General features: G+C 43.6%; 1 protein-coding gene across 1 annotated transcript in view; it reads right to left on the reverse strand.

Annotated features, from left to right (window-relative positions):
- Window positions 1-605: 605 nt before the first annotated feature.
- The window catches only part of LOC122657722, a 64,222-nt gene continuing 36,978 nt past the window's right edge, over window positions 606-27,849 (reverse strand). The window contains exons 4-5 of the mRNA XM_043852521.1: window positions 1,327-1,377; window positions 606-1,212 (exon numbers count right to left, since the gene is read on the reverse strand). Coding sequence (XP_043708456.1) covers window positions 1,174-1,212; window positions 1,327-1,377 — 90 coding nt within the window. The 3' untranslated portion in view covers window positions 606-1,173. The remainder of the gene's footprint in view (window positions 1,213-1,326; window positions 1,378-27,849) is intronic.

Consider the following 27,849-nt stretch of genomic DNA (forward strand, 5'->3'; position numbering starts at 1 on the left):
AGCTGTTAAATAATTTATGACATTACTTTTTTGCCTTTTTGGTATGAGACATAATTTTCCAATACGAGTAATAGTATCATTTCATATGCTTACTCGAATAATGTGCATAACAATAACACCTTTTGATAATGACATGATTATATGTCATTTTAATTTAATTTTTAAAGCTCTTCTATATCCTATCTTAAAAACATTTTGAGAATGAGACAAATGGCAATTAAAAGTTGTCAAGTTCTAAATACACCTATAGAGGAGGTTTTCTGGTCCGCCAATCCTATTAAAATGTGTACGTGGAAATGAGATGAATTATTGAATTTGTATCTAAAATTTGACATATGGGGTATATCCAGACCATCTCTTAGGTATCCAAATGGTCGGATATGTCAGGGACTACCAATTCAATCAGATCAGCTGGAATCAGGATCAGCCTCGGCTGATTTCATGCCGATCCAATCTGATTTTTAATTCACTGGGCAGGACCCATCTCTCTGTGTATAGTTAAAAGAACAATGACCAACAATCACTTAGATTGGCAAGAAGAAGAAACACTTGAAACATCCATTTATTTAGTTATGAAATGTGTATGTTATGGATCTGAACACTTATATATAATCATCCAATCTCTGTTAAAATTACAAGATAGGAATCGTTTAAGTCTCAACATCAATAAAAACTATTGCTTCCATTATTTCTTGGAAGTAACAAATCAACAGGTTACAGTAATAACTTACAGTGACTGCCACCATAAAAATAGGGTCCATGGACACACGGGTCTATCTCTTCTAAATAAACCACCCTCCTATTTCTTTTGGTTTTCTGTGTTTCTGGGGATTGGAGTAATCTCCATACAATAGCTCGGAATCATTGTTGGCACTCTATTCGTTCTACACTTGTCTTCCATCGTGCCCGAACGGCTTAGTCCCTCAAAGGACACATCAATCATCCACTCTAGAGTTCAAGACTCAGGCTTTCATTCATGATCATTATGACATACCATCAGTTGCTCCACAATAGAGTTCAGCAGCTTCTTCATAAGTTGCCTAGGCCCTCGAGTACTACATACACTGGAGATACAAACTTGAACATGATGGCCCCACCAGAGCAAGATTCCCATACTCAAAACACCAGATACAACTTTAGATAAGAAAAATGCTGACTCCTCCCTCTTTTGTATTATGCCAGTGCAAAATCTTTTATTCTCTGCTTGATTTGCTGTGAAGAGACAATAGACCCACATAAAGATGGAACGGAAATTGGCATGATAAAACAAGAGGACTTAAGAGGCAATTTAAAAGTAAGGAACTGCACATGGGGAACAAAAATTACCCTTAGTTCTTCATGAAGCACAATAAATATCTTCTTTAGCCGTTTATGCCTCTGCAGAAGTTGGATCCTAGTTAGCTTCTTATGGACTTGAAAGTAAGTGAGAAAAGGAGAACCTGAAGCAATTGAAGCATTGTATAAAAGAGAATAAAACTAATTAATTAAACTATCAATACCACTGTTCCGGTACCAGATGATGACTAGAACAACTATCATTTTCTTTTTCCATTAAGTTACTAACTCTTTTTTTCCCTAGAAGGTCAGCAAGTATATATTATAAGAGAAAAGAATGTACAAGCAATGGAAGCTAAGGTGATCCTCTAGGGATCAACAACTCTGAGAAGAGCAAAACAAAGAAAAAGCTAGCTGAAACGAAAGTAGGGCCTGCCCACAGCTTCCCAGCTGATAGAGTGAGCTAAGAAGCCTGGAGTGTCATTCCATTGCTCAGAAATTTTGCGCCTAGCAGCTCGGTTGGCCAGGGTGTCTGCAGGGACATTACTTTCTCTGAAACAGTGGGTGATATGCCACTGAATGGAGGAGAGGTAAGGAGCTGCGTTCCACCAATGTTGCAGAAAAAACTAGGGAATATTTGATGTCAAGCTAGTGACCACATTCCCAGAGTTGCTTCACTTCTAGATCTTTTGCATTTTTAATGCCTAAGAAGGAGGCTGCCATCTCTGCCTGGTTATTAGTTCCCATTCCTTGGAAAGAAGAGAAGCATCTTTTAGTGATCCCCAAGTGATCCCCAAGCATCTTTTACCTCGAGCACCCTTTTAACAGAAGGAGCAGCAACAGCAACATTGAAAAGCTTGGCAGTCATAAGGTCATTGACTGTAGATACTTGGATTTCCTTGATTGTTGAGCAGTCTTTGATCTCCATAATGCACCTATGCACAATTTGCCTTGGTAAGAGCCGTTGGTTTTCGAACCGTCTTCTAGTCCTTTCTCCCCAAATTTGGTGGCATACAATAGAAATAAGGGCCTTCCATATGCCTGGCAGCCTTACCATTTTCGCCTTCCTTCGCCACCATGAGAAGAGGAGCTCAATAGAAGGGAAACCATTCTAATTTTCCTGGAAAAAACTGAGCATCTCACTTGGATTGTAAAACCACAATTAAGAAATATGTGGTCCCTTGAATCTTCTTCGGTTTCACAAAGATCGCATCGAGAAACCAGCGGGACAGCTCGACGACGAACATTATCATCCGTGGCCAGGGCGTTGTGAAGTAATCTCCAACTAAACAAAGAGATGTGGGGCTGAAGATTATTGTACCAAACAGCCCAGGTCCAGTCCGGTTTGAGGCTTTTTTGTCTCTGTGCTTCCCAAGCTGAAAGAACAGAGAAGGAACCCGATTTAGTGAGGGTCTAGATTCAAGCATCCTCCCTATTTGAAGGCGTAATTTTCTGGCTTTGGATCTTATTAACCCTGAAGAAGTTGATTATTCACTTGGGGCAGAACCCAATTATCACCTTCAATAAAATCTGAAACCATGGCCGAAAAATTTCTAGGAATTTGGAGAGGCATAAGTTGGTTGGTTTTCAATGCTTTGACCACCCAACCACTTGTCATACCAAAAATTAATGGACTCACCGTTGCCCACTATCCAACGCTCTTCTGCTTGAACAAAACTCCAGACTTTCTTGAGGCCTGAAAGCATTGTAGATCCCACATGTTGCTTTAAGGACCCATCCCTGTTGACCAGTCTTCCTCGCATGAAAGGCGCAAGACTTGTTTTTCCACTTTTAATAGACCAAGCAAATTTTGCTAAAAGAGCTAGGTTGATCTCCCTATGACGCCTTATGACAAGACCTCCTTCAAACTTTGGTTTGCATAGGGCATCCCACCTGACAGTGATTGCTTTGGATTTATCAGAATCTCCTGACCAAATAAAATTATGAACCCACCTCTCCATATTGGCAATTGTGGGTGCAGGCCAATAATAGACAGAGAAATTGTGTATCGGGATGCTGCTCATCACTGATCTGACCAACTCAACACGACCTGCTAAAGAAAGAAGATGACCCTTCCATGCTGAGAGTTTTTTCTTGAAGTGGTCAAAAAGAGGGAGAACGTTTGCCTTAGTGATACGCCCCTTGATCAATTCCACTCCCAAGTACCGAGTAGGAAAACTGCTGGCAAGGATATCAAGGACAGAAAGAATTCTTTCTTTGCAAGGCATAGGAACTCGGCCCAGGAAAACCTTGCTTTTCGCAAGATTGATATGCTGCCTGGAGGCATTGCCGTATGCTTCCAAGAAGGATTTGATGTTCTTTACACTTTTAAGATCTGCTCTCATGAAAATGAAAAGATCATTAGCGTATAAGAGGTGAGTGGGAGGGGATACCTGACGGCCTGAGAGAGGCCTAATTTTGCCTTGGTTACCCAGAGCACCAATGCCACAGCACAGAACTTCCTCAAAAAGGATAAACAGGAGGGGGGAGAGGGGGTCTCCCTGACGAAGGCCTCTTTCCACATTGAAAAAACCCACCGGACCCCCATTGATTAAGATGGAGATTTTGGTGGAGAGCATAATCTGCTTGATCAGATGAATCCACAAATCAGAAAAGCCAAAAGCCCGGAGAATTGCAAAAAGGAAATCCCACTCTAGAGTGTCGAAAGCCTTCTATATGTCCAGTTTAAGAGCAAGACCACCTCTCCTGCACTTAGAGTGCATAATGTTTGTCAACTCCGAAGCAACCCCAATGTTGTCATGAATAACCTTGCCTTGTTGGAAGGCGCCCTGTTCTGCTGAAACCAATTTATGAAGAATAGAGGAGAGCCTGGTAGCCAATATTTTGGGAATTAATTTAAAGAAAAAATTTCCAAGGCAGATTGATCTGTATTGGCCCACTTGATTGGCATTTTCAACCTTAGGAATGAGAGTAATAAAATTATTGTTTATACCTTTGGTGACCACACCTTCTCTGAAGAAGTTTTGCACTCCGCGACAGACATCAGGGCCCACTATGTCCTAGCAGACTCTGAAGAATACTCCTGGAAAACCATCTGGACCAGGGGCACTAGTAGGATCTAGGCTGAAGACAACAACTTTGATTTCTTCTATGTAAGGCACACGAGCTAGAAATTCATTGTCTTGATCCGTGACCAGCCTTGGAATTGATTCAAGCAAATCATCCCTTTGTCGAATAATTCCCCTCTTGAAAAAGTTCTCAAAGTGGGACACAAGGCACTCCCCTATTTCTGTTGAGTTAAAGAGGGTTGTTCCATCTTCTAACACAAGAGTTTTTATGTTGCTCATAGCTCTTCTGATTTTAGTAGAAAGATGGAAGAACTTGGTGCATCTATCTCCAAGTTTGATGCGTTTGTTTCTGGCTTTCTCACTCCAAAGTTGTTCTTGCAGCAAAATGGCTTTGTCAAGATCTTTTCTAGCTTGCATGTCCCTCTTGAAATTATCATCTGAAAGGCCTTCCACTTCGATTATAGATTGAAAGTTAAGTTACTAACTCAATTTCAAGGGAGATTGCAATTGTATAAAAAAATAATAAAACTATCAATAATACTGTTTTGATACCAGATGATGACAGGAACAACTATCAACTTTTCTTTCCATTTAGTTGCTAACTCAATTTCAAGGGAGATTGCAATTAGTTTTCATACACCATGTGTCGAATGTCAGTTCAATCACTGCTCACTACTCTTTTCTAGGGAAAGAAAAGGGGGAGGGGGTGATAATAAGAGGAAGAACATTAAGTCATCCATGTTATAAAACATGCTCAAGTCATTGACGTTATATAAGAGGAATGACTTCAACAAGTATGTTATTGTATATCATTAAGAGGTAAAAATTCAGAGCAACCAAGCATTATCTGAATCACTGGCATAGTTGTCCCGGCGTCTAGGAAACCCAAGGCATTGCTAGGGGTCAGGCATTGCAGGGGGTCCAGATGCAAGGTGACACCAAGGCATAGGCATCCAAGGCGCCCACCTAGGCGACGCCTTGAAAACTGTATTCTTTGGGGCTGAAAATATAAAATTAATCAGGTTAGCATAAAATTTTTTTTTAAATGATGAAAGAATTGTAATATTTCTTTATTGAATAAAAAATTGCCCAAGCTAGATACAGCTATTTGTCGCAACCCGTATCTTAAGCACTAAAGCAAAATATTAGAATTACACCTTTATACAAGGTGCCTTGTAAACACCAAGGCAATAGCACATAACAGATGCATGGTGTTAGTCCAACTGGATTGTACATTAGATTTAAGAACAAATTACTCAGACCTCCCCTGACCTTTCTGACAATTCAGGGAACCTCCCCTACCCTTTAGACAACTACTCAGACCTCCCCTGTTTTCAAACTGGGCTTCACTTAGCCCAAATCTGTTAGTTTTTTAACACTAGGTAACGGATAAATTTGAAAAAACTAAAAAAACTACCAATTATAACTTTTTGATCTGTAGGAAGTTACCCCATTGCCCTCACACCCTTTCCCTTTCTTCTTTTTCTTCTTCGAATCTCTGAAAACGTAGACAAAGGCACCCAACACCGGAAAACTTATCTAACGCTGCCATTTGAACCACCTTAACTCATCTGCGCAGAAGAAAAGTAGAACTCCAATCTTGGATATTCTATAAATGGACATCCTCTTCGCTCAGATCCAGGCTGATCTACGTTCCAATGATGCAATTTGTCAGTCCAGTGCCCTTCTGCAAGCTCTTCAACAGTTAGCTACCGGCAGAGACATTTCTGTCATTGCAAAATCAGCTTGCGACCTTGTTCTTCACCTCCGCTGACTGCAACTTCACCTTGTTCAGTAGAGACAGAGGGAAAAAGAAAAAAAATTTAATGTACATTCAACAGAAAATTCTGGAAATTTGAGAGAAAGGGGGAAGAAAAGAGTTCAACAAGACCGAGTTGAGCGATTGAACAGAAGAAAAGAAAAAATGCAGTTTAAATCAAACGCAATTACAGAGGAAAGAAAGAACGATTCAAACCTAGTATACACCAATTGACTTAAAGACGGAGAGAATACACGTAAAAGGAGAGGAAACTGAGAGCGAGAACAAAACAAGGCTGCAATAAAGATCTTGAGAAATCATCCGGTATTTATAGGCTATGAGACGAAGACTTTCATGAATTCCCTAAATCGAAAACTCCTAATTCCCAAATCGAAAACCCTTTTTTGATTCTCTACAGCTCGTCATTGTTGTTTACTGTTATTTGAGCATGCATTCGCAATGCACCTATGCAAGAGACTAGATTAGAAGACTGCTAGTAGTAGTAGTTAGTCAGTTCCTACCCGAAAAAGAAGCATTTTATCTTTTCTTTGCTACTGAAGTATGCCGACGCACGCCATTGGGGCAGGAAAGATCAGAATTTTAGGGATAGGGTTTGGACCTTTTGATGGCTAAAATTCTGATCTTTCCTGCCCTGAACCATCAAACACTTTTTCCGGCTAAAATTCTGATCTTTCCTGGGAAAGATCAAAATGGAGGTGAAGAACAAGGTCGTTGGACTGATTAAACCCATTCTAGTGGATGGGTTTAATCTGGGTTCTAGATCAGAATACGTTGGTGGGATGGAATTTACAGATGGAGGGGGTGAGTTGGGGTAGGGAGAATATGGTGGGGCGGTGGCTGTGGAGGTAGTACTGGCGGTGGCAGTGGTAGGAGGAAGAAGAAGGAGAAGAAGGAGAAGAAGAAGAAAGGGAAAGGTGTAAGGGTATTTTGGTCACAACAGATAATTTACTAACATCGTTAACAGACTTGAGTTAAGTGAAACCAAGTTTGAAAAATAGGAGAGGTCTGAATAGTTGTCAAAAAGGTAGGGGAGATTCCTTGAATTGTCAGAAAGATCAGGGAAGGTTAGAGTAATTTGCTCTAGATTTAAAAGTAAATATAAAAACTGTGCGCAGCACTGCAAGCTAGGATTTGTCTCTTGGTGTAAAAAGCTCAGGCTGCCAGGGTGAACATGCATGTTCAAATCTTGAGAATGGCCACTTTCTACAAAAATACCGAGGTTAGGACCCACAAACGATCCCCCTTGGCCCCCCAAAAGTAGGACTTGCACCAGGAAAATGCCATTATGGGATTCCTTCGACATAAAAGCAAGCACAATAATTCAGAGAAACTGGATGATGAGCCGTTAGATCTCACTTGTGAGATGGTATTTTGGTGGATGGTAAAAAAGCCAACAAAGAAGAATGCTTAAATGTTAAAGTCCCTCTTTATCCAACTTCTTACTGCTGCTGATCTCACTAACCAAAAATAGAGGACATGGGGTTCACAACATTATAGCAGAGAAAATGGTTATCTCTCAAACTAAAGAGTTGCAGAGCCAAGCAAACCTTTTGTCAGTTGCTTTTTAATTTCTTTTCTGTTTTTGTTGGGGGTAGGGGAGTGTGGGGTAAAAGGAATTTTAAAAATTACGCTAGTTTTTTTGGTCAACATAAGCAAAAGAAACCCGGGGAGAATCTCCTAACCAGCAAAAAAAAAAAGATCAAGTAGACACACAGGTGGCGTTACCACCAAACACGTGAGAGTTTCACGCACTAGAAGCCAAAAACTGGGCTTCCTTGGAAAAATGCGAGAAACAAAAGAAAAAGATACATGAGAAAAATAAGAAACCAAAAGCTTAATATCATCCACAACAGCATCCCTGGCCAAGTCCAGTGATCCAGAAGAGTTGTTAAGTCTAGCAATAAGTGGCCGACAAACAGAGAATATAGACAAGTGCTTAATGGGCCAGAATGAGAGCATCATGAATGGCCTCCACCTCCATAGCTGAAGCAGAAAAACCCAAGCAATAGGAGCACTTAGCAGCAATGAACTCTCCCAAACTAGATCTGATAACCACTCCCCTACCACGTTGGCTGATACGCCATAATTTGCACTTCCAATCCTGACCTTACACGTGGTCCCCTCAGGTTCGCAAACAAAAGGAAGCTGGGGGCGTGCTTGGAGAATCCCACGCGCATGACGATTATGAAGCTAGGCCCACTATGGCAGTTACGTAACCATCAAGAGAAGACCCCACATGCATTAAGAATCTTGGAGATCCCAAGATTTGTGGGGGATCACAATCAGAATGGGAGTTTCCTAAAACCGTGCAACCAGAAAAGGAAACTATTAAAATAGGAAGTATCGCCCAAGATCCCATCCATTACTATAAATTAAGGGCTTAGACCCACATGTAAGGGGACTCGATAGACAGCATTCAATGATCAATAAAGAAAGCGTATTATTCCCCAGTCTCATCTTTGTTATTCCCAATTCCATCTAGTTTCTACACTAGCATATCAGTTGTGCCGCGGGTAGATTTCTCTCCGGCAGAAATCTTTGCACAACATTTGGCGCCATCTGTGGGAACGGAGAACGAAGACCTAAGAAAATTCCACTATGACCAACACAAGAAACCAGTCAAGGATCACTCGATCCACTGTTGCCGCAGCGGCTATTCCTCCTCCAGGGCCTTCTGCCGCTAGTCAAGGAGGAGCCTTAGCCCGTCCGACTGCTTCCCGGCAAGAAGGTGAAGATCCTATCCCAAAAGACCAGGAGCTGCCGCGCCAGGAGGAGTCTCATCCAAGGCTCCTAGGGACCCACCACGCCACGTAACAGTGGAATAGTTCGACGCAATGTAGGCCCGCTGGGATGACAAGATGGAGCAGATGTTGGAGATGCAACGCGGTCTCCTACAGGGGATTCCCATACCCCCACCTCCACTATCGAAAGGAGAAAGATCTCCTTCCCCGAAGCATAGCGAGAACCATAGCAATGCAAACAACACTCGGCGAAGGAACAAGGAGATATAGGGAAACGCCAAGAATCAAGATTCGCATGTGACGAAGGTCCTGAACGACAAAGTCTTGGAACTCCAAGACCAAATTCAAAAGTCATAAGGGGAAAGAACCAAGCCCCGATTCATAATTTTCACTTCACTACGGATTTAGCATTCACTGATGAGGTACGGTTCAAGACCCTCCCAAAAGGGTTCAAGATGCCAACCATAGAGCAATATGCAGGCACCACAGATCCGGAGGATCACTTGGATACTTTCAAGTCCCTCCTGTTCTTTCAAGGCACTTTAGACGCTATAATGTGCAGGGCTTTCCCCTCCACCCTGAAGGGAGAGGCGTGACAATGGTTCTCTCGGCTCCCTCCACGATCTCTCTCCAATTTCACAGATTTGGGGCAGGCCTTCTTGGCTCATTTTGTGAGTAGTAGAGTTCACAAGAAGACAGTCGCCAATCTTCTGGCCATAAAGCAGCGCCCCGACGAGTCCATCAGGGGTTTTCTTATAAGGTTCAACAAAGAAGCCCTGGAGGTATGAAACTTGGACCAAATGGTGAAGTTCCAGGGGTTGCATAGCGGAATTCAAGATGTCGAGTTAAAAAAATCCTTAATCATGGATGAACCAGGAGACATGTATGAGCTGTTCTCAAGATGTGAAATGTATATCAACTTGGCCGAAGTTCTTACGGCCGAGAAAGAAGATAAAACCGAGAAGAAAGCTCAGGAAAAGGAGGAGACCCCCCGAGAAGTTGGCGCAAACCATAGTTGCGATGATAAGGATGGCAGAAAAAAGAAAGATGAAAGGAAAGCTTGGGTCCCCAAAGCTGCAGATCTGGAATCCGAGTCGGTTTATACGGCCCAGACTCATAACCGAGCACACATATTGAATGAAATTAAGACTAAGTGACCCTACGGTGGCCGGCCAAGATGGTCAAGCCAGCGCATGAGTGCAACAAGAACAAGTACTGTCGCTTTCATCAGGACCACAATTAAGATATCGAGGAATACAGACAACTGAAGGATGAGATAGAGGCCCTCATCCAAAGAGGATGCCTAGGCCGATTCGTCAAGAAAGAAGGGAACGATCGGAGGTCAGACTATCATGCTCGGGAGCCAGAGGGAAGACAAAGATTACCCCCCAGAGCTGATAAAGAGGAACTACACCGAGGTAAGCCCCATACTGAGAATGTACCCCTGAGGGAAATAACAACTATATTTGGTGGGCCTGGCATGGGAGGAGAAACCTCAAATTCCCAAAAGCAACACACTCGAAATGTACTCCAAACCGAGGCAACAGTCAAAAGGAGGAGAACTGATTATCACATAACCTTCTCCGATGAAGACCTGGCGGATATTCAATCTCCCCATGATGATGCCTTGGTGATCAAGATGGTTATCGCCAACTGCAAGGTAGGGAGGATCCTGGTGGACAATGGGAGTTCAGCTGACATCCTATACTATGATGCATTCGAAAAGATGCTCCTGAAACCTGAGATGCTAAAAAGAGTGGAGTCTCCCCTATACGGATTCAATAGGGCCCCAGTACAGGTGGAAGGATCAATTGAGCTGCTGGTTACCTTGGGGACAGAACCCAAACTCTCTACTGTGATGATGAACTTCCTAGTGGTAAAGGTGAATTCCACGCATAATGGAATATTGGGGCTGCCAAGACTCAATGCGCTGCAGGCGGTGGTCTTAACCCCACACCTAGTGATGAAATTCCCAATTGACCATGGGGTAGGGGAATGTCAAGGAAGCCAGGTGGCGGCCTATCGCTGCTATGAAGGATACCTGAGAACCAAAGGAAAGGAGCCACAACTGCATCTAATCAATTTGGATGACAACCGAGATATCAGTAAGCAGGAAAGGAGTGAGCCAGCCGAGGAGTTGGTCCCTATGGAGATAGTGGAGGGGGACGCGAAGAACACCGTCTAGATAGGCGCAGGCCTGAACGACGAAAGAAAACCCTCCCTCATAAACTTCTTGAGAACAAACGTAGACGTATTGGCCTGATCCGCTGCTGACATGCCAAGGATAGACAGGAAAACAGCTGAACACAGGCTCGGCGTATACCCCATTGCGAAGCCGATGTTTTAAAAGAAAAGAACCTTTGCTCCTGAGTGACAAGAAAAAGTGATCGAGGAGGTAACCGAGCTGCTTGAGGCCGGCTTCATTGAAGAGGCCATCTATCCAGAATGGCTTTCCAATGTTGTAATGGTGCCCAAGCCAAATAGTAAATGGCGAATGTGTATTAATTTTACAGATCTGAATAAAGCTTGTCCTAAAGACTACTACCCTTTGCCTTGTATTGATTTATTGATAGACGCCATGGCAGGCCATGAAATGCTTTCTTTCATGGATGTCTACTCAAGGTATAATCAGATTAGGATGTATGAACCTGATATATTGAAACTTCTTTTATCGCGGGGAGGGATACATACTGTTATATTCACATGCCTTTCGGATTAAAGAATGCTGAAGCTTCCTACCAGCACTTGATAATTACCTTTTTAGGCACCAAATAGGACGCAATATGGAAATATATGTAGATGATATGCTGGTAAAGAGCTTGAAAGCACAAGATCACATTGCAGATTTGAATGAGGCATTCCAGGTTTTAAGAGAAAGCAAGATGAGGTTGAACCCGATCAAGTGCACCTTTGGGGTCACTCAGGAAAGTTCCTGGGTTTCATGGTCTCAAGTAGAGGGATAGAGGCAAATCATGCAAAGATCAAGGCTATACTAGAGATGCGTCCACCTGGAAGAGTTAAGGAATTACAAGAACTCACGGGAAGAATAGCGGCGCTCGAGAGATTTATCTTGACTTCAGGGGACCGCTGTTTGCCTTTCTTTAAGGCTCTCAAGAACCGAGCAAGGGAACGGGAGACCAAAGGGGCCAAGCTCACCTTTGAATGGACCGAAGAATGCCAGACAGCCTTCACTGAGCTAAAAAGATATATGGCGCAGCCACCTCTTTTGTCCAAGCCGAAACCAGGGGACACATTGCAGCTGTACCTGGCCATTACCACTATTACAGTTAGCGCGGTATTGGTCCGAGGAGACGAGCGGGCCCAAAAATCGGTATATTATGTCAGCAAGGTACTCCTGGACGCCGAGACCAGATATAGTGGTGTGGAGAAATATGCCTACGCGTTGGTTACGGTGGCTCAAAAGTTAAGGCCATATTTCTAAGCTTACACCATTGAAGTGATCACCAACCAGCCTTTGAAGAAGATATTAGCCAAACCCGACCACTTAGGAAGGCTAGTAGTGTGGTGCGTAGAATTGGGAGAGTTTGACATCCGATACAAACCCCGAACTGCCATAAAGGCACATGCCCTAGCGGATTTTGTGGTGGAATGCACACTCCCTGAAGAAGAAATCCCCACCACCACAGAACCTGAAGAAGTGGTAGAAGAATGGACACTGTATGTGGATGGTTCATCCAGCGCACAAGGGTGTGGGGCAGGATTGATACTAACCAGCCCTAGAGGGTTCCTTATGCAGTACTCGCTGAGGTTCAAATTCCAGACAACCAATAATGGGGCCGAATATGAAGCCCTGATTGCAGGACTAAAACTGGCACAAAGTCTGATGGTAAAGCATAACACCATCCACAGTGATTCACAACTGATAGTTAATCAGGTCAAGGGGGAGTATGAGGCAAAAGAATCGTGAATGGCCCAGTACCTGAGAAGAGTGCAGGACCTGATCACGAAATTCAGCCATTTTGAGATACTTCAGGTACCCCGGACACAAAATGCATCTGCAGATGCCCTCTCTAGGCTAGCCACCTCAGATTTTCAAGACTTGGGTAGAACAGTATACCTATACGTGCTCGGTACTCCAAGCATAGAATAATCCGAGGAAATATTACCAATCGAGGTGGAACCTTACTGGATGGACCCTTTAGTCAACTACCTCTAGGAGGGCATCCTGCCCACCGACAAGGAAAAAATAAAGAAAGTCAGAATGAGGGCCGCAAGGTACACGATAATAGGGGGAACACTATATAAAAAGGCATATGCAATGCCCTATTTGAAGTGTCTCCAACCATCTGAGGTAGAGTATGTTCTACTGGAGATACACATAGGCATTTGTGGACAACACTTGGGGGGCATGGCACTCGCCCATAAGGTCATTAGACAAGGATACTTTTGGCCATATATCCGCAAAGAAGCAATGAGTTTCGTCTGTAAATGCCTGAAATGTTAGAAGTTTGCACCCATCACGCGCCAACCTGCAACGGAGCTTACTTCAAATTCAAGCCCATTGCCCTTTGTCTAATGGGGAATGGAGATACTGGGACCCTTCCCCAAGGCATCTGGAGGCAGACAATTTGTGGTGGGGGCCGTGGACTATTTCACTAAATGGGTGGAAGTGAAAGCTTTGGCAATAATCACTGTGGTAAAGGTTTGGAAATTCTTCCTTCATTCAGTTATCTACAGGTATGGAATCCCGAGAACCCTCATTACTGACAATGGAAAGCAGTTTGAACAAAAGTTCAAGGAATTTAGTGACCAATATGAAATTCTACTAAGGAAGACCTCAGTAGCCCACCCCCAATCCAATGGGCTGGCAGAAGCAATGAACAAAATTCTATTAGGTGGGATCAAGAAAAAATTGGAAACGGCCAAAGGATTGTGGGTGGAGGAACTGCCTAACATTCTATGGGCATATTGAACAACCACGAGGTTGGCAACTGGCGAAACACCCTTCATGCTGGCATATGGAACATAAGCAGTACTCCCCATGGAGATGGAGAAATCTCGCTGACGGTGCAACTCTACGATCCTGAGGTTAATGATGAAGAATTAAGAATAAACTTAGTTCTGTTGGAGGAAATCAAAGAAACAACTCGGGTAAGGAATGCAGTACACCAATAGCGAACAACATGCTACTACAATACAAAGCTGAAAGCTAGAAGGTTCCACCAGGGAGAACTGGTCCTACGCAAGGTAGAAGCCTCAGACCCGAGATCCATGAGAAAGTTATCACCCAACTGGGAAGGACCATACAGAATCTCCAAATAAGTAGCCCTAAGAGCCTATCATCTAGAGACCCTAGAGGGGGTACCAATTCCACGATCCTGAAATGCAGAGAACTTGCAAAAATTTTATCAATAAAGGTCAGTTCCCAGTTGTTTGAATCCCAAATTATCAATTGTTGAAAGTTCAGGCCACGGCCAATAAAGACATCAATGATTAATCAAGCAAGTTAATGGCAAGCATAATGACTCTTTGCAATATTATTATTTTTGTTACTAATGATGTCTCAGCAATCAACATAATGGTGAGTTGCACCATAGGGGCGTTTCCCCAAATCAAAGGCAATGGTCACACGACCATAACAGTGAGTTGCACCATAGGGGCGTTTTCCCAAATCAAAGGCGATGGTCACCTGACCATAATGGTGAGTTGCGCCATAGGGGCATTTCCCCAAATCAAAGGCGATGGTCACCCGACCATAATGGTGAGTTGCACCATAGGGGCGTTTTCCCAAATCAAAGGCGATGGTCACCCGACCATAATGGTGAGTGGCACCATAGGGGCATTTTTCCAAATCAAAGACGATGGTCACCTAACCATAATGGTGAGTTGCACCATAGGGGCATCCCCCTAATCAAAGGCAACATTCATCCGACCATGGAGGTAAGCACGAAACAGGAATATAAAGCCAAGCCACACAAAAATAAAGTATACAAAGGAAGTATACAAGAAAAATTTCTCGGTGTAGATGCTGATTTTTTGTCACCCCCTAATTGGTGATGATGACAACGGGACATGGACGATGGACAACGCACCCTCCCTCTTTTCAGACCAAAAGATACCTGACCCATGGGACCAAGAACCATGCTGAGCACAAAATGGCCTATTTTAGGCCCAAAAATAAGGAAAAATGGCACTGCGCTCCCACGACTCCGTGGACTCTTCCCACGGCGCCGTGGACGCCTTCCCACGGCACCGTGGGGATGTATACTGGATTTCCACGGTGCCATGAGGGGGTGTGACATTAGCCTGCTGACGTCACCCACGGCGCCGTGGAAAAGTCCCCCACGGCGCCGTGGACATCTCCACGGCGCCGTGGAGGACTTATCCAGCTAGGAGAGAGAAAAGGTCCCTCCCTATAAATAGGAGGGTCCCCTCCCACATTTCCCAAGGAATTTTGGGTAGAGAAACCCTCCCCAAGTGATTCCTAGCCTCTTTTTCTCCCTTTTCACCCTCATTTCTCCTCCTTCTCTTGTGAGTGTGTGAGTATCTGAAGTTTTCTTGTGGCGGACAGATCCTTCGATTGTCCCTCTGAGTATAGAGCGCTTTGGCTCCTTGGCGTTGGTATCCCATCTGTGCACGGATAACCATCGAAACTCCTTTGTTACAGACGTTATTCTGTCTGTTTACTCTTTCCCAAATCACTCGAAAGAGCCGTTACTCTGCCGAGAAAGAAGCAGCGTCGGTCCATTCGTCCATCTCCCCTGAGCCAGGGGCATACAACCATACAGGTATAATTATTGTATTTTTGTTGATCCAATGTAGCCCTTTCGTATTACCATTTTAGTCCGCATCTTTCACATATATAATGTAGTTTATTATGCTTTAGTTCAATTCATAGCATCTGAATGTAGTTCATAATATCCCCCATCCCCGTAATAAGAGAGGGACAACATTCATCCTTATGTAGCATCTAACACAGAGAGACCGACTTCGGCCCGGCGAGGTGGGTGCCTAACACCTTCCCACACTCGTAACCTGACCCCTTACCCGAACCTTTGGTCGGACCATATGGAGTCACGTAGCCCGATTCCGTTCACCACGGGTAGGGCTACACTTAATGGGTCTTAGGCCCTAACCCTAGGTGGCGACTTCTCATTATGTTAACATATTTCAATGCATGATCCCAATCCCCTATTTATCATACATTGACAATGTTATCCACATCCATACACACACATGTATCTCCCAATGACCCTATGTCGCCATATACCAACAAAGGGCGAGGGCAGAGGAAATGTTTGTCCCGAAGGACCGCGGTACTTACAGTGGCGACTCCACTGGGGATATGGTGGGCAAATGTCCACCCGAGGTCAAACTCTCTAAATAGGTGCTATCAATAAATGACAGAATGTTCTCTCTAAACTTTTATAAAAAAAATATACAAAACAAAATACAAAATAAATAAATAAATAAATACCATAATATGTTTGTCTGGCTAACCCTTGTGTGTACTAACCGCATCATGCATAGTGCTCGAAGTGAAATCAAACGGCGAGGGTACTCCCTGTCGTGCCTTTACCCCCGGGGAGGTGAGGCACATCATGCTAAGTACTCTGAGATCGGATGATAGCTGCTTCCTGTACCACTTTCTTGCACACATACACTGCATGGGAACTCCTCTTACCCCCGTAGTTAGTCGTTGGACCCCATGAGTAGTCATGGGTAATTCGCGGTGAAGCTACAGCCCCTGATATTTACTATACGAGTTTAGAATCACTAGCGAGGGTATTCACTAGTGTGCTGTGGAGTGCTTTGCCACTCAAAAAAGGCACTAGCTTGATTACTCTGAGTTTGTGTGACCTATTCTCCAGGTATATTAAAAGAACCACGTGCCTACAATTCGCGACCATGAGCGATAGGTATATCGGTTCTGTCAAGGGTGGCCTTGTTCTGTCCTATGGAAGCCTACCCATTACATGCATCATGTAGGAAAATAGACCACATATGATTAGGGTACGACACAAACTAACCTTTGTTAGCTGTAAGAAAGACCGAGTTTAGGGTCAATTGACGATTAACCTGATTTTGATATGAGGTGCCACCAAAGATAAGGAATTCCATAGTCCCACGATGGTCCCTCAAAGAAAAATTGAAGTCCACTTCCATATAATGGAACCTTACATGTCCCTCGAGAAAAAAAAGAAGGCATCTCATCTTGACTCCAGACATAATCATCAATAACCCGGTAACTAGGATCTTTCTTTTGTTTGTTTTTTGTTGTTGTGTTCGAAAATGCTTGGGCAATGACGGCATTCGAAGTCTGGTCTCAGAAGGAGTCTGCTAAAACTCTGATGACCACTCCGATTACTTAAGTTGAATAAACTAATAAAATGAAACAAATGTCATAAAAAAAAATCATCATAAAAAAAAAAAAAAAAAAAACCCAAAAGAAAAAAAAAAATAGATAAATAAAATGAAATTCTTCTTTAGCCTTCTTAGGGTCTAAAATAGGTATTCTTCTCTCTTTCGTAGAAGCACGATTCCGTCCTTATCCATCTGGGTCCGACGGGATGGAAGGTTGACTCGAGCCAACCCACCATTCTCCTCAAGATCCCTGATTCCTTCTCATTCTTCTAGTTCATCTTTTGAGATATCACTTGTGAGTAACATGAATCCTCCGGAGGATGACTTGTCTGAAAGTCACGTCGAAGATCAAGTGGATAGACTACAAGTAGACATGGCCGAAATGCGGCAACTCATGGCACAACTAGTTCAATCGGTCAATGAACTATCTAGGGGCGGATCCATAGTTGGACCAGCAGAGTAAGAAGTCCAGAAAACTAACCCCGCAACCCTCAAGACTCCAATCATCATACCAGTAGAAGAAGGGGAAGATAGCCACCCTATGGACCCTCCTGAGACTGAAAGGGAGAAGAAAATGAGAGAAAAAGTAGCCGAGTTGGAAGTGGTTGTCAAGGGCAAAGTCAAAGAAAAAGATGAAGAAGACCTGGTGTTCTTTCCCGAAGGGAAAATCCCCGAAGATTTCAAATGGAAATTGGATAAGTTCGACGGATCGGGAGATCCTAGGGCTCATCTCAAGATTTTTGACACCATTGCCAGATCATGGGGACTTTCTGAAAACCAAATGGGATAGGCGTTCTTATATTCTTTGGACGGATCTGCTTTAAGGTGGTTAACCCAGCTTGATCACACCCAAACCAGTCATGGGCCTCTGTGGTTAAAGCCTTCACTAAGCAATATTCATACAACACTGAGATGGATATTACTCGAAGAGAATTGGAAACCTTGAGGCAAGAACCAAGTAAAGAGTTCTCAAACTACATCATGCGGTTCAGGGAGAAGGCCGCGAAAATGTGGAACCGCCCTACTGAGGAGGAACAGGTCGAGATATTGTTAGAAAATCTATATGGGGAGTACCGTGAGAAGATATACTACCAGCACATCAAAACATTTGATGCTCTTATGACAATCGGGAAGAAGATTGAAGATAAGATCTTTAAAGAAAGGCAGAATCAGGGTATGACCCGTGAAGCATCAGGAAGCTATTCGACAAGGAAAAGCCCAAGAGCCAAAGGAGGAAATGCTGTAGGGACAAGCAGCCAGTCGACAGAAGTCCAGGTGGTAGCCACAGGATCCACCCCTCTTGTGATCCAAACTGAATCTGAAGCATCCAGGAGGAATTTCAACTTTGAAGGAATGATGCCCTCATTATTATTCACCATGCTCAAGAAACAGGGAATGATCAATTCCGTTCCTCCTAAGCCTGTGGATTTGAACAATCCACCTACCTGGTATAAGCCCAATCTGTACTGTCATTACCACGACCAACAAGGCCATCATACGGATAGATGCCTAGCACTTAAGCATGCAATCCAGGACTTGATTGACGAGGGTAAAATTGAACTTCAGGAGAAGTAGTCACCAAATGTCACCACAAATCCTCTACCTAATCATGGAGTAAATATGCTTCAAGAGGATGCTGAGCAAGCAGATCCTACCACCTTGATTCATCCAGTCGGGAAGAGGAAGCTAATGAAGGCACACGTCTATATAGCAATGTTGACCAAGAAACTTAAGGAGGAAAAAGAACCACAGATTCGACAAGAGGTGTCTCAGGAAGTGGATCGGCCCGATTCCCCTTTCTATCATCCAAAGTCAGAAGGTGCCACATGGGTAGAATACCAGATACACTGCATAGAAAATCTCACAACCAATGGTGAAGGGGACCTATTCCCCCAGTCGTCTGAGGATCAGTGAACATGCTGCAGGAAGAGACACCATTCCAAGATCCTACTACATTGATCCAGCCCATCCCATGGTATTCAGGAAGAGATGAGCGATCCACGGCAAGCACGGGCAAAAAGGATGCAGATTTACGTTTATTGCGCCGAACCAATGTGGACGGGAATACCGAACAAGCGGGCAACCATGTGACCAAGGTAGAGGTATAGCATCCATCAACCGGCTTCGAAAGTTGGATTTCTTGGAGTATGGATTAGAGGGTCTCGAGATAATGACACCATTGTGAAAATATGATTTCTCATCATCCGAAATATCTCACCTGGTTCCTGAAGAAGAAGAAGGGACTGAAATCACCAGAGTCACACCTCAGCTCCTTAAAGCAGTCTCAGCACTAGCTATTGGATAAGCTCTGACCAAAGAAGTCTCTCTTGCCCATATAGGAGGAGATATTGACAACAGATCAGATGAGGAAGACGACCAAGATATCCACGAGGGATGGATAGAGTATGCCGAGCAAAGTCCAACGATGGAAGACGAAGGAGTAGAAGCAATGGATTGGGTAAATAACATCGGAAGTGATGATAATAATGACCCTACCAGCCTTATTCAACCCGTATCATCAGATGAGTATGAAAGAAGAGATGATGAGGAGATATCATCTCCAGAGGTTCCCAGAGGCGATTGGACGGTGTCCAGAGAAGATTTCGAGTGTTGGAACATGAGCGCCTTCTACCAGGTCGCAGATATACTCGATGTTTCCACCCATACTCAAGAGATCTTGTACAAGGCTACCTCTCTATTTCCAGATCTGGTGTGTAGTAACTGCGCAGCACGTTGCGAGAGCTTGGTGATGCCAAATGAGAGCGATGAACTCGCTCGAACCCTCCATGAGCTAAAAAATATGACTTGGTTAGTCAATGTTTTGGCCTGTGACCTGTTCGAAACTCCTCCAGAAGACCTGGTCTTGTATTCAGATTCATTCTCCTATCCAGATCCACCCCGAAGAAGTGAAACATGGGACGCATGGATCAATGATATCAGCCTCGGGGAATTTCAGATTGACCCCACCAGAAGTATCTTTCCTATGGACATCGATGATGAAGGGGAAGAGCCATTGGAAGAAGAACAATCATCTGAAGAAGATGAAAGTGAACAAGAATCTGCATCAGAGGAATCTAATGTTGAAGTGTCCGAAGGGGAAGAAGAAACGGAGGATGAGGAACCTTGGCAACCAAGGACACGTTTGGAGAAGTATGAGAACATTTACGGACCCGTACCATGGGAATTATCATTCTGAGTAAACAAGATCCACCGGGATGTAGATAAAATCTAGGAAACACTCATGAGAACGGCGGTCTTGGATGATAAGTTCCAGGAGGAGCTTCAATAGCTGGAACCTGTTAGAGAATAGTGGGTGCTCCCTCAAGCAATTTGCCATTTGGAAAACTCTATAAAGTTAACTTTGGCCTTGACACAAGAGCTATGTGGAACTCCTCCCCCGTCTCCGTATCAGGGTAACAGAGAATACCGTGCGTGGGAAAGAGCACATGATGATTTCTATATGTGTCATGTCAATGAGGGAGAAGCAGTAAATGACCCAACAGGGAATATCCACCCAGTTATGTCAACCCCAGAAAAGAGGTCCGAAAGTTCAGTTTCTCAAGGAGAAAAGAAGGATCGTAGCTTCTATAAGTCATTGGCGAAAGCAAGGAAGATGTACCAAGCGGCTTCGGAAGCCTTTCATGCCATTGGCCAATTGATACCAGAAGAATCCCACATAGTCCAGTAGGTTACTGAAAAATGAGAAACCCTATCAGGAATCCTAAATCAAGCCTGGAAGTCTATCGTGGCCTTGTCTGATGAAGGAGGTAAAACCCTAATTTGTCCCAAGGGTCCTCTTATCATCACTGATAGTGACGAAGAAGATGGGGACTTTTGCCCAGTCCGGTTGGTCATTAAAGAAAGAGAGTCAGGGGTGGCGGAAACCAGGAGTGGCCGAAACTTCAAGAATAAAGAGTTGACAGTGGAAAAATATCGGTCTAGCCAATCAACGGGGGTTGTGGAGCCAAAAAACCGAGTATTAGACCAATTGAAGAAAGCCCAAGCTAATATCTCAATCTGGGGATTATTAATGGCGTCGCCAACCCACCGAGAAGCTGTTTTGAAAGCTCTTACCAAGGTTCAAGTGCCCATAGAAATGGGGCCTGAGGAATTATCTCACATAGTGGGGGCCACTTATGCCATTCAGTCACTCTTTTTCTCAGAAGAGGATTTACCCCCAGGAGGAAAGAATCACAACCGGACGCTTTACATTACAGTGGAATGTAACAAGAATCAGGTCCCCCAGGTTCTGATAGACAATGGGTCCGTCCTCAATGTGATGCCCCTTAAAGCAGCCAGATGCATGGGTTTATCTCTAGACAAAATGAAATCGTCTAGTCAAACCATCAGGGCATACGACAATTCCAGAAGGGAGGTAATTGGGATTCTTACCACCAGTGTCAAGATTGGACCCGCCTGCTTTGCCATAGACTTCCAAGTCATCAACATTCAAGCATCCTTCAATATGTTGCTTGGAAGACCATGGCTGCATTCAACTGGAGCCCTAGCATCAAGCCTTCATCAAAAGTTGAAATTCATATATGACCAGAAAGTGATTACCATTTTTGGAGACCCGAAAATGGTACACACTTTGGCCAACAATGAAGTAGGTGGTTCATCCTCGCAAGAAGTGCAGTTAGGGGGGTTTGAAATCGGCCACATTTGTACTACCTCTGTAAGAGAAGAAGACCAAGGTCTAGGGAAATTCCTGACAATGTGGAGCGAGGCCTCTGTAAAGATTATGAGAAAGATGAAATATTTCCCTGGATTAGGACTAGAAAAAAACCAACAGGGGGTACCGGCGTTCCTAGAGATACCAGCCAATGCCAACCGTTGTGGATTAGGGTTTAACCTAAAGAACCCAAGGAAGAAAGCCACAAGACAGAAGAATAGTACGGCAAATGGTGAGCCGTATTTCAAGACTCTGAATGGGTACTTCATGAAAGAGGGAGAAGACTTCCCTTACTGTGGAAATCCAGAACCATGGTTCAATCAAGAGCAGGGCGAACGCCTACCAGGACTTGAAATATTCTTTAAGAACGAAGTAGACTAGATAGCCATGGAATTGGATCAAGCCAGCAAGAAGGAAGTCACAGGGGATCAAGGGATCGGCAAACTGTTCGAAGTAGCAGTGATCATTGAAGAAGAAGAAGAAGGACCGGCACCACATCTTCTCATACAACCTCTCCAAGGATCCATAGCGAATTGGGCAAGAATGATGGAAGATTTCCATATTAATGAATCTGAAGTTGTAACCAACTCTAGCATAGTCCTGTCTAAGTCTGTCTCTCGAGTCAGATCGAGTCCGGTGGAAATGTCCATCCATTGGGTCTGTCTGTACTCTTCCCCTTATCATGAATGAAATTACTGATTCTGAGTATGTTTATTCTTCTTCTTCCTATTCTTCTGATGATGATAATGTCTTAGAACATCGTAATCTGTTAGAACAATTGGAGCAAAGAAGAGCTCAACCCGTCCGAGAGGATACCCACCCCGTAAATATAGGGACCAATCAATGCCCTCGAATAATCAAAATTGGTGCTTCTCTCAACAATAACGAAACATCCCAAATGATCTCTCTCCTCAAGGAATTTGAGGAAGTCTTCGCCTGGTCCTACAAGGATATGCTCGACATTGATCCAAAGATTGTGCAACATGAATTACCAACATATCCGGAGGCTCGCCCAGTCAAGCAGAAGTTAAGAAGGATGAGGCCGGAATGGAGTGAGAAGATCAGGGAAGAAGTAATCAAACAATGGAATGCAGGATTTCTTCAAGTAACCCAGTACCCTCAATGGTTGTCCAATATTGTCCCAGTCCCTAAGAAAGATGGGAAGGTCAGAATGTGTGTGGATTTTCGTGACCTAAACAGGGTCAGCCCGAAGGATGATTTTTCGTTACCCCACATTGACATTTTGGTAGATAACACTGCAGGCCATGCTCTACTGTCCTTCATGGATGGTTTCTCAGGATATAACCAAATTAGTATGTGCTCGAAGGACAGGGAGAAAACTGCCTTCACCACACCCTGGGGCACATTTGGTTACAAAGTAATGCCTTTTGGGTTAAAAAATGCTGGGGCAACATATCAAAGAGCGGCCACGGCTATCCTACACGACATGATACACAAAGAAGTAGAGGTATATGTCGATGATATGATAGTCAAATCTATTGACCGACAAGGCCATTTTGCAGCTCTTAGAAAGTTTTTTGAAAGAATCAAAGAATACAAGCTAAGGCTGAACCCTCAGAAGTGTGTGTTTGGGGCCAAAGTAGGAAAATTACTGGGATTTCTTGTCAGCGAAAGAGGGATAGAAGTGGACCCTGACAAGATAAAAGCCATCACAAAAATGCCACCACCTTGGACAGAAAAAGAGGTACGAGGGTTTTTGGGCCGCATCCAGTACATCAGCAGATTCATATCTCGGTTGACATCCACTTGTGAACCTATCTTCAAACTCCTAAGGAAGAAAGAGCCGAAAGAATGGAACGAGAAATGTCAAGATGCCTTTATAAAGATCAAAGAGTATCTACTTTCTCCTCCCATACTTGTCCCTCCAGTGTTCGGTGAACCTTTGCTCCTATATTTGTCAGTAGGAGAAACAGCGGTCGGATCAATGATGACCCAAGTTGGCAAGGCGGATGGAGAAGAGCATGCAATCTACTATATGAGAAGGAAATTCATCGAGTACGAAACTCGATATGCCCTAGTAGAAAAGACATGTACATCTCTAGTTTGGGTAACTAAGCGCCTGAGGCACTACATGGTGTAACATCCCGTCAGGTTGATCTCTCGTATGGATCCAATCAAGTACATCTTTGAGAAACCAGCATTGACAGGGAGGATGGCTAGGTGGTTGTTGCTATTATCAGAATTTGACATAACTTATGTCAGTCAAAAGTCTATGAAAGGGTGAGCAATCTCTGACCATCTAGCAGCATTTCCCTCAGAGGATGATTCCCGAGTAACAGAGGACCTCTTCCCAGATGAAGATTTGCACTCCATAGAAGTCGGACCAACTAGGGGGTGGCAATTGTACTTTGATGGAGCAGCCAATCAAAAAGGATTTGGTGCAAGGGTGTTATTGATAACCCCAGAGGACTTTTACTTGCCAATGGCCTTCAGATTGGAATTTAGTTGTACCAATAACATAGCAGAGTATGAAGCTTGTGCTATTGGGTTAGAAATGGCTCTGTCTGTAGGAGTTGATGAAATTAAATTTTACGGAGATTCCTCTATGGTGATCTATCAAACACAAGGAAAGTGGAAGACTAAGGATGAGAAGTTGAAGCCCTACCAAGTCTATCTGGAACAATAGACGCAATGCTTCAAGGAAGTTTCTTTTGAGTATCTGCCTAGGGATAGCAATCGATTCACCGATGCTTTAGCCACTTTGGCATCCATGGTAGAATGTGACACTCGAGACAAGATCCAGCCCTTCCTAATAGAAAGAAGGACCTGCCCAGCATATGGAGAACCAGTCAATACGCTCACCGAGGATGGAAGACCTTGGTATGCTCCCGTGGTCGACTACATCAAGGAAAGGAGATATCCTGAAGAGTTTTCAGAAAAAGAGAAGAGGCATTTACGAAAATATGCCACTCAATTCATCCTCCAAGGAAACTTGTTGTACAAGAGGTCTTATGATGGTATCCAACTATTATGTGTAGATGAGGATCAGGCTCAAGTCATTATGGAAGAAATCCATCAAGGAATATGTGGACCACACATGAATGCAAGGATGCTGGCCAAGAAAATTCTCAGGATGGGATACTATTGGGTCACTATGGAAGCTGAGTGTGCTGCCTTCGTAAGGCGATGTCATAAATGCCAGATATTTGCCAACATCATTCATATTCCTCCGACAGAGTTGCACTCATTAAATGCCCCTTGGCCATTTTCTACCTGGGGAATTGATGTAGTTGGAAAAATTACTCCAAAGGCTTCAAATGGACATCAATTCGTGTTAGTCGCCATCGACTATTTCACAAAATGGGTAGAGGCTCAATCTTATGCAGTTCTAACTTCCGTCAAGGTGGTAAATTTCATAAAAGAGAATCTCATCTGTAGATACGGGGTGCCGCAACAGTTGATTTCAGATCAAGGCCTGCATTTCAGGGGAAAAGTAGAAGAACTCTGTAACCAATTTGGCATTAAGAGGCATAAGTCTACTACTTACCGGCCACAGACTAATGGAGCAGTAGAAGCAGCCAACAAGAATATGAAGGTCATATTGCAAAAGATGGCAGATACACACAATGACTGGGCGGATAAACTTCCACTAGCCTTATGGGCGTATCAGACATCCATCCGAACCTCTACCGGAGCTACCCCGTATTCCCTGGTATATGGGATGGAAGCCGTATTACCGGTAGAAATTCAGGTCCCTTCTCTTCGAGTCTTACTCGATAGTCAATTACCAGAAGGGGAATGGGTAAGGGCCAGGTACGAAGAGCTCAATCTCCTGGATGAGAAAAGGATGAAGGCCATGAATAATCTCAAGAAATATCAGCAAAGAATGGCTAGGGCATTCAATAAGGGTGTCCGCACTCAGAGCATTGAAGAAGGAGATTTGGTCCTTAGAGAGCAGCAAGCTCCAATCCACGACCCAAGAGGAAAATTCCTACCCAATTGGAGTGGACCCTACAAAGTCAAGACCATATTGCCAGGACAGGCGGTCCAACTCTACGATCTTGATGGAGAAGATCTTGAGTCGGTCAATATGGACCAGCTAAAGAAGTATTTTGTCTGAGATATGTGAAGCAATTTGAACTACGTTCGACCTGATTCCTCCGAAGGGATACGTAGGCAACTCGATGTATTCGGGTACGGTCTAAAAAAAAAAAGAGAGAGAAAAAAAAAAGAAAAAAAAAGAAGGCATTGTATCGGTTTCCTCCCATAAATTCCGCCAGCCGGCGTCCCTTGCACATATGGGTAAATCTCGCCATTTGGCCTTCCATTCCTTGACCTAGCTTAGGAGTAAAAGTCATCTAGAGCTGGTTATTAACAAAGGATTTATTCATTCTGTGTCACAAAATGCTAACCCAATCCTTGATACAGGTAGCATGAGAGGACCAAAGAAAGAAGGACTCGACGAACAGTTGCGTCAGTGGACTCTCCGGATGAATGTGGACGAGCCTACACTCCTAGAGGATCACCATCTGATAGTATTGGGAAGGATCGGTTGCTTCAAGCTCCATCATGATTTACTAAGGGAAGTGTCGAAGTACTGGAACCCCCAATTGCACGCGTTTCACTTCGAAAAAGTCTGGCTGGCTTCCACCATTGAAGAATTTCAGGCTTGCATGATGTCACCCCCTCGAGGAAAGTCGTTCCTCCCAACTATGAAGAAAGAACAGCTCTTCAAAAATTTGGGAGATTTCTTTGCCAAGAATAAGAAGGAGTTAAAGCAAGTTCTCAATTATGACAAGGTGGATGCGTTGAAAGTTGTGAAGATCTTCAACAATAATGGATTTGAAGAAGAAAGACAGATCCGACGCAGAAAGTGGGCGTACTTATTCTGTATGATTGGGAGGTACTTGTTAGCATCTCTAGGAAAAGGCATGTCGCCAATAATTGCAGAAGTGGTGAGGCAAATTGAAGAAGGATGTGACATTGCTCCTACCGTTTTAGCAGAAACATTCAAAGGGTTTGATACCATGAGTCAGTCTCAAAAATACGGTACAGACTTCCTTCATAGATCTTCGGTGGTATTCCAAATGTGGTTGATGGAAAAACTAAAATTGATCACACCAATTCCGTGTCCTCACCTCTGGCCTATGCATTATCAAATACAAAGGGAAAAGTCAGAATTCCACAAGGTCCAAGACTGGAAGAAATATTTGGAGGAGAGAGATGTCCAAGAAATCCAATGGAACTGCCCTTGGATGAAGGCCGAGAGAGAAAAATCAGAAACATCAGGGAACAATTATGTGAGATTCATGGGTTTAACTCACATCAGTTTTTATATCACTTCCTTAGTAACTCCGAGGCAGGAACAACCTAAGATGAAAAATCTCAGAACCCCAGAGATGTGACACAAGAAGTTGTGATGCTATTATCCAAAAAATGTTACAAATAAGTGATATTAATTGGATGTTCCTATCTTTACTTGTTTGTCTGTCCTTTCTCAATTTCTCTGTCCTTGCTCATGTAATGGAACCATTTACCAATGGAATTTGTGCTTCTAAGGAAAGGGATGGAGTCTCATGTGCATTTCAAAGAAAGAAATATCCAATGAATTCATAGACAATTCGTTTCTATGTACAAAAAAAAAGAAGAAGAAGAAACGTGTACATAAAAATTGCACCAGTATCCATACCAAAGTGTATAAACAAGAAAAGAGAAGGGAAGGAAAAAAAATGTACATAGTTGTAACAATATTTCCAAATAATAAAAAAAAAAGAGGAGCGGTCGTGACTCAGGGGAGTAATTGTCAACATCCAAGCCTTCCCCCTCTCCGCTTTGGGACGCTATCAGGGCATCCCTCTCAACCTCAACCCGCGTAAGGTTGAACTGCAGCTGATCATTTGCAAGCCTGAGTCTCTCAATCTCTCTCCAACAATGGTCGAGCTCAACCCTCTAAAAAAGGAGAAAGAAAGAGAGAGAGAGGAAAATCAAAAGATAAGCAAGGAAAAAAATAATAAATAATTGAAATAAGAAAAGAAAAAAAAGAAAGAAGAGAAGGGGGGGGGAAGA

This window comes from Telopea speciosissima, chromosome 1 (assembly GCF_018873765.1).
Source record: "Telopea speciosissima isolate NSW1024214 ecotype Mountain lineage chromosome 1, Tspe_v1, whole genome shotgun sequence".
Lineage (NCBI taxonomy): Eukaryota > Viridiplantae > Streptophyta > Magnoliopsida > Proteales > Proteaceae > Telopea > Telopea speciosissima.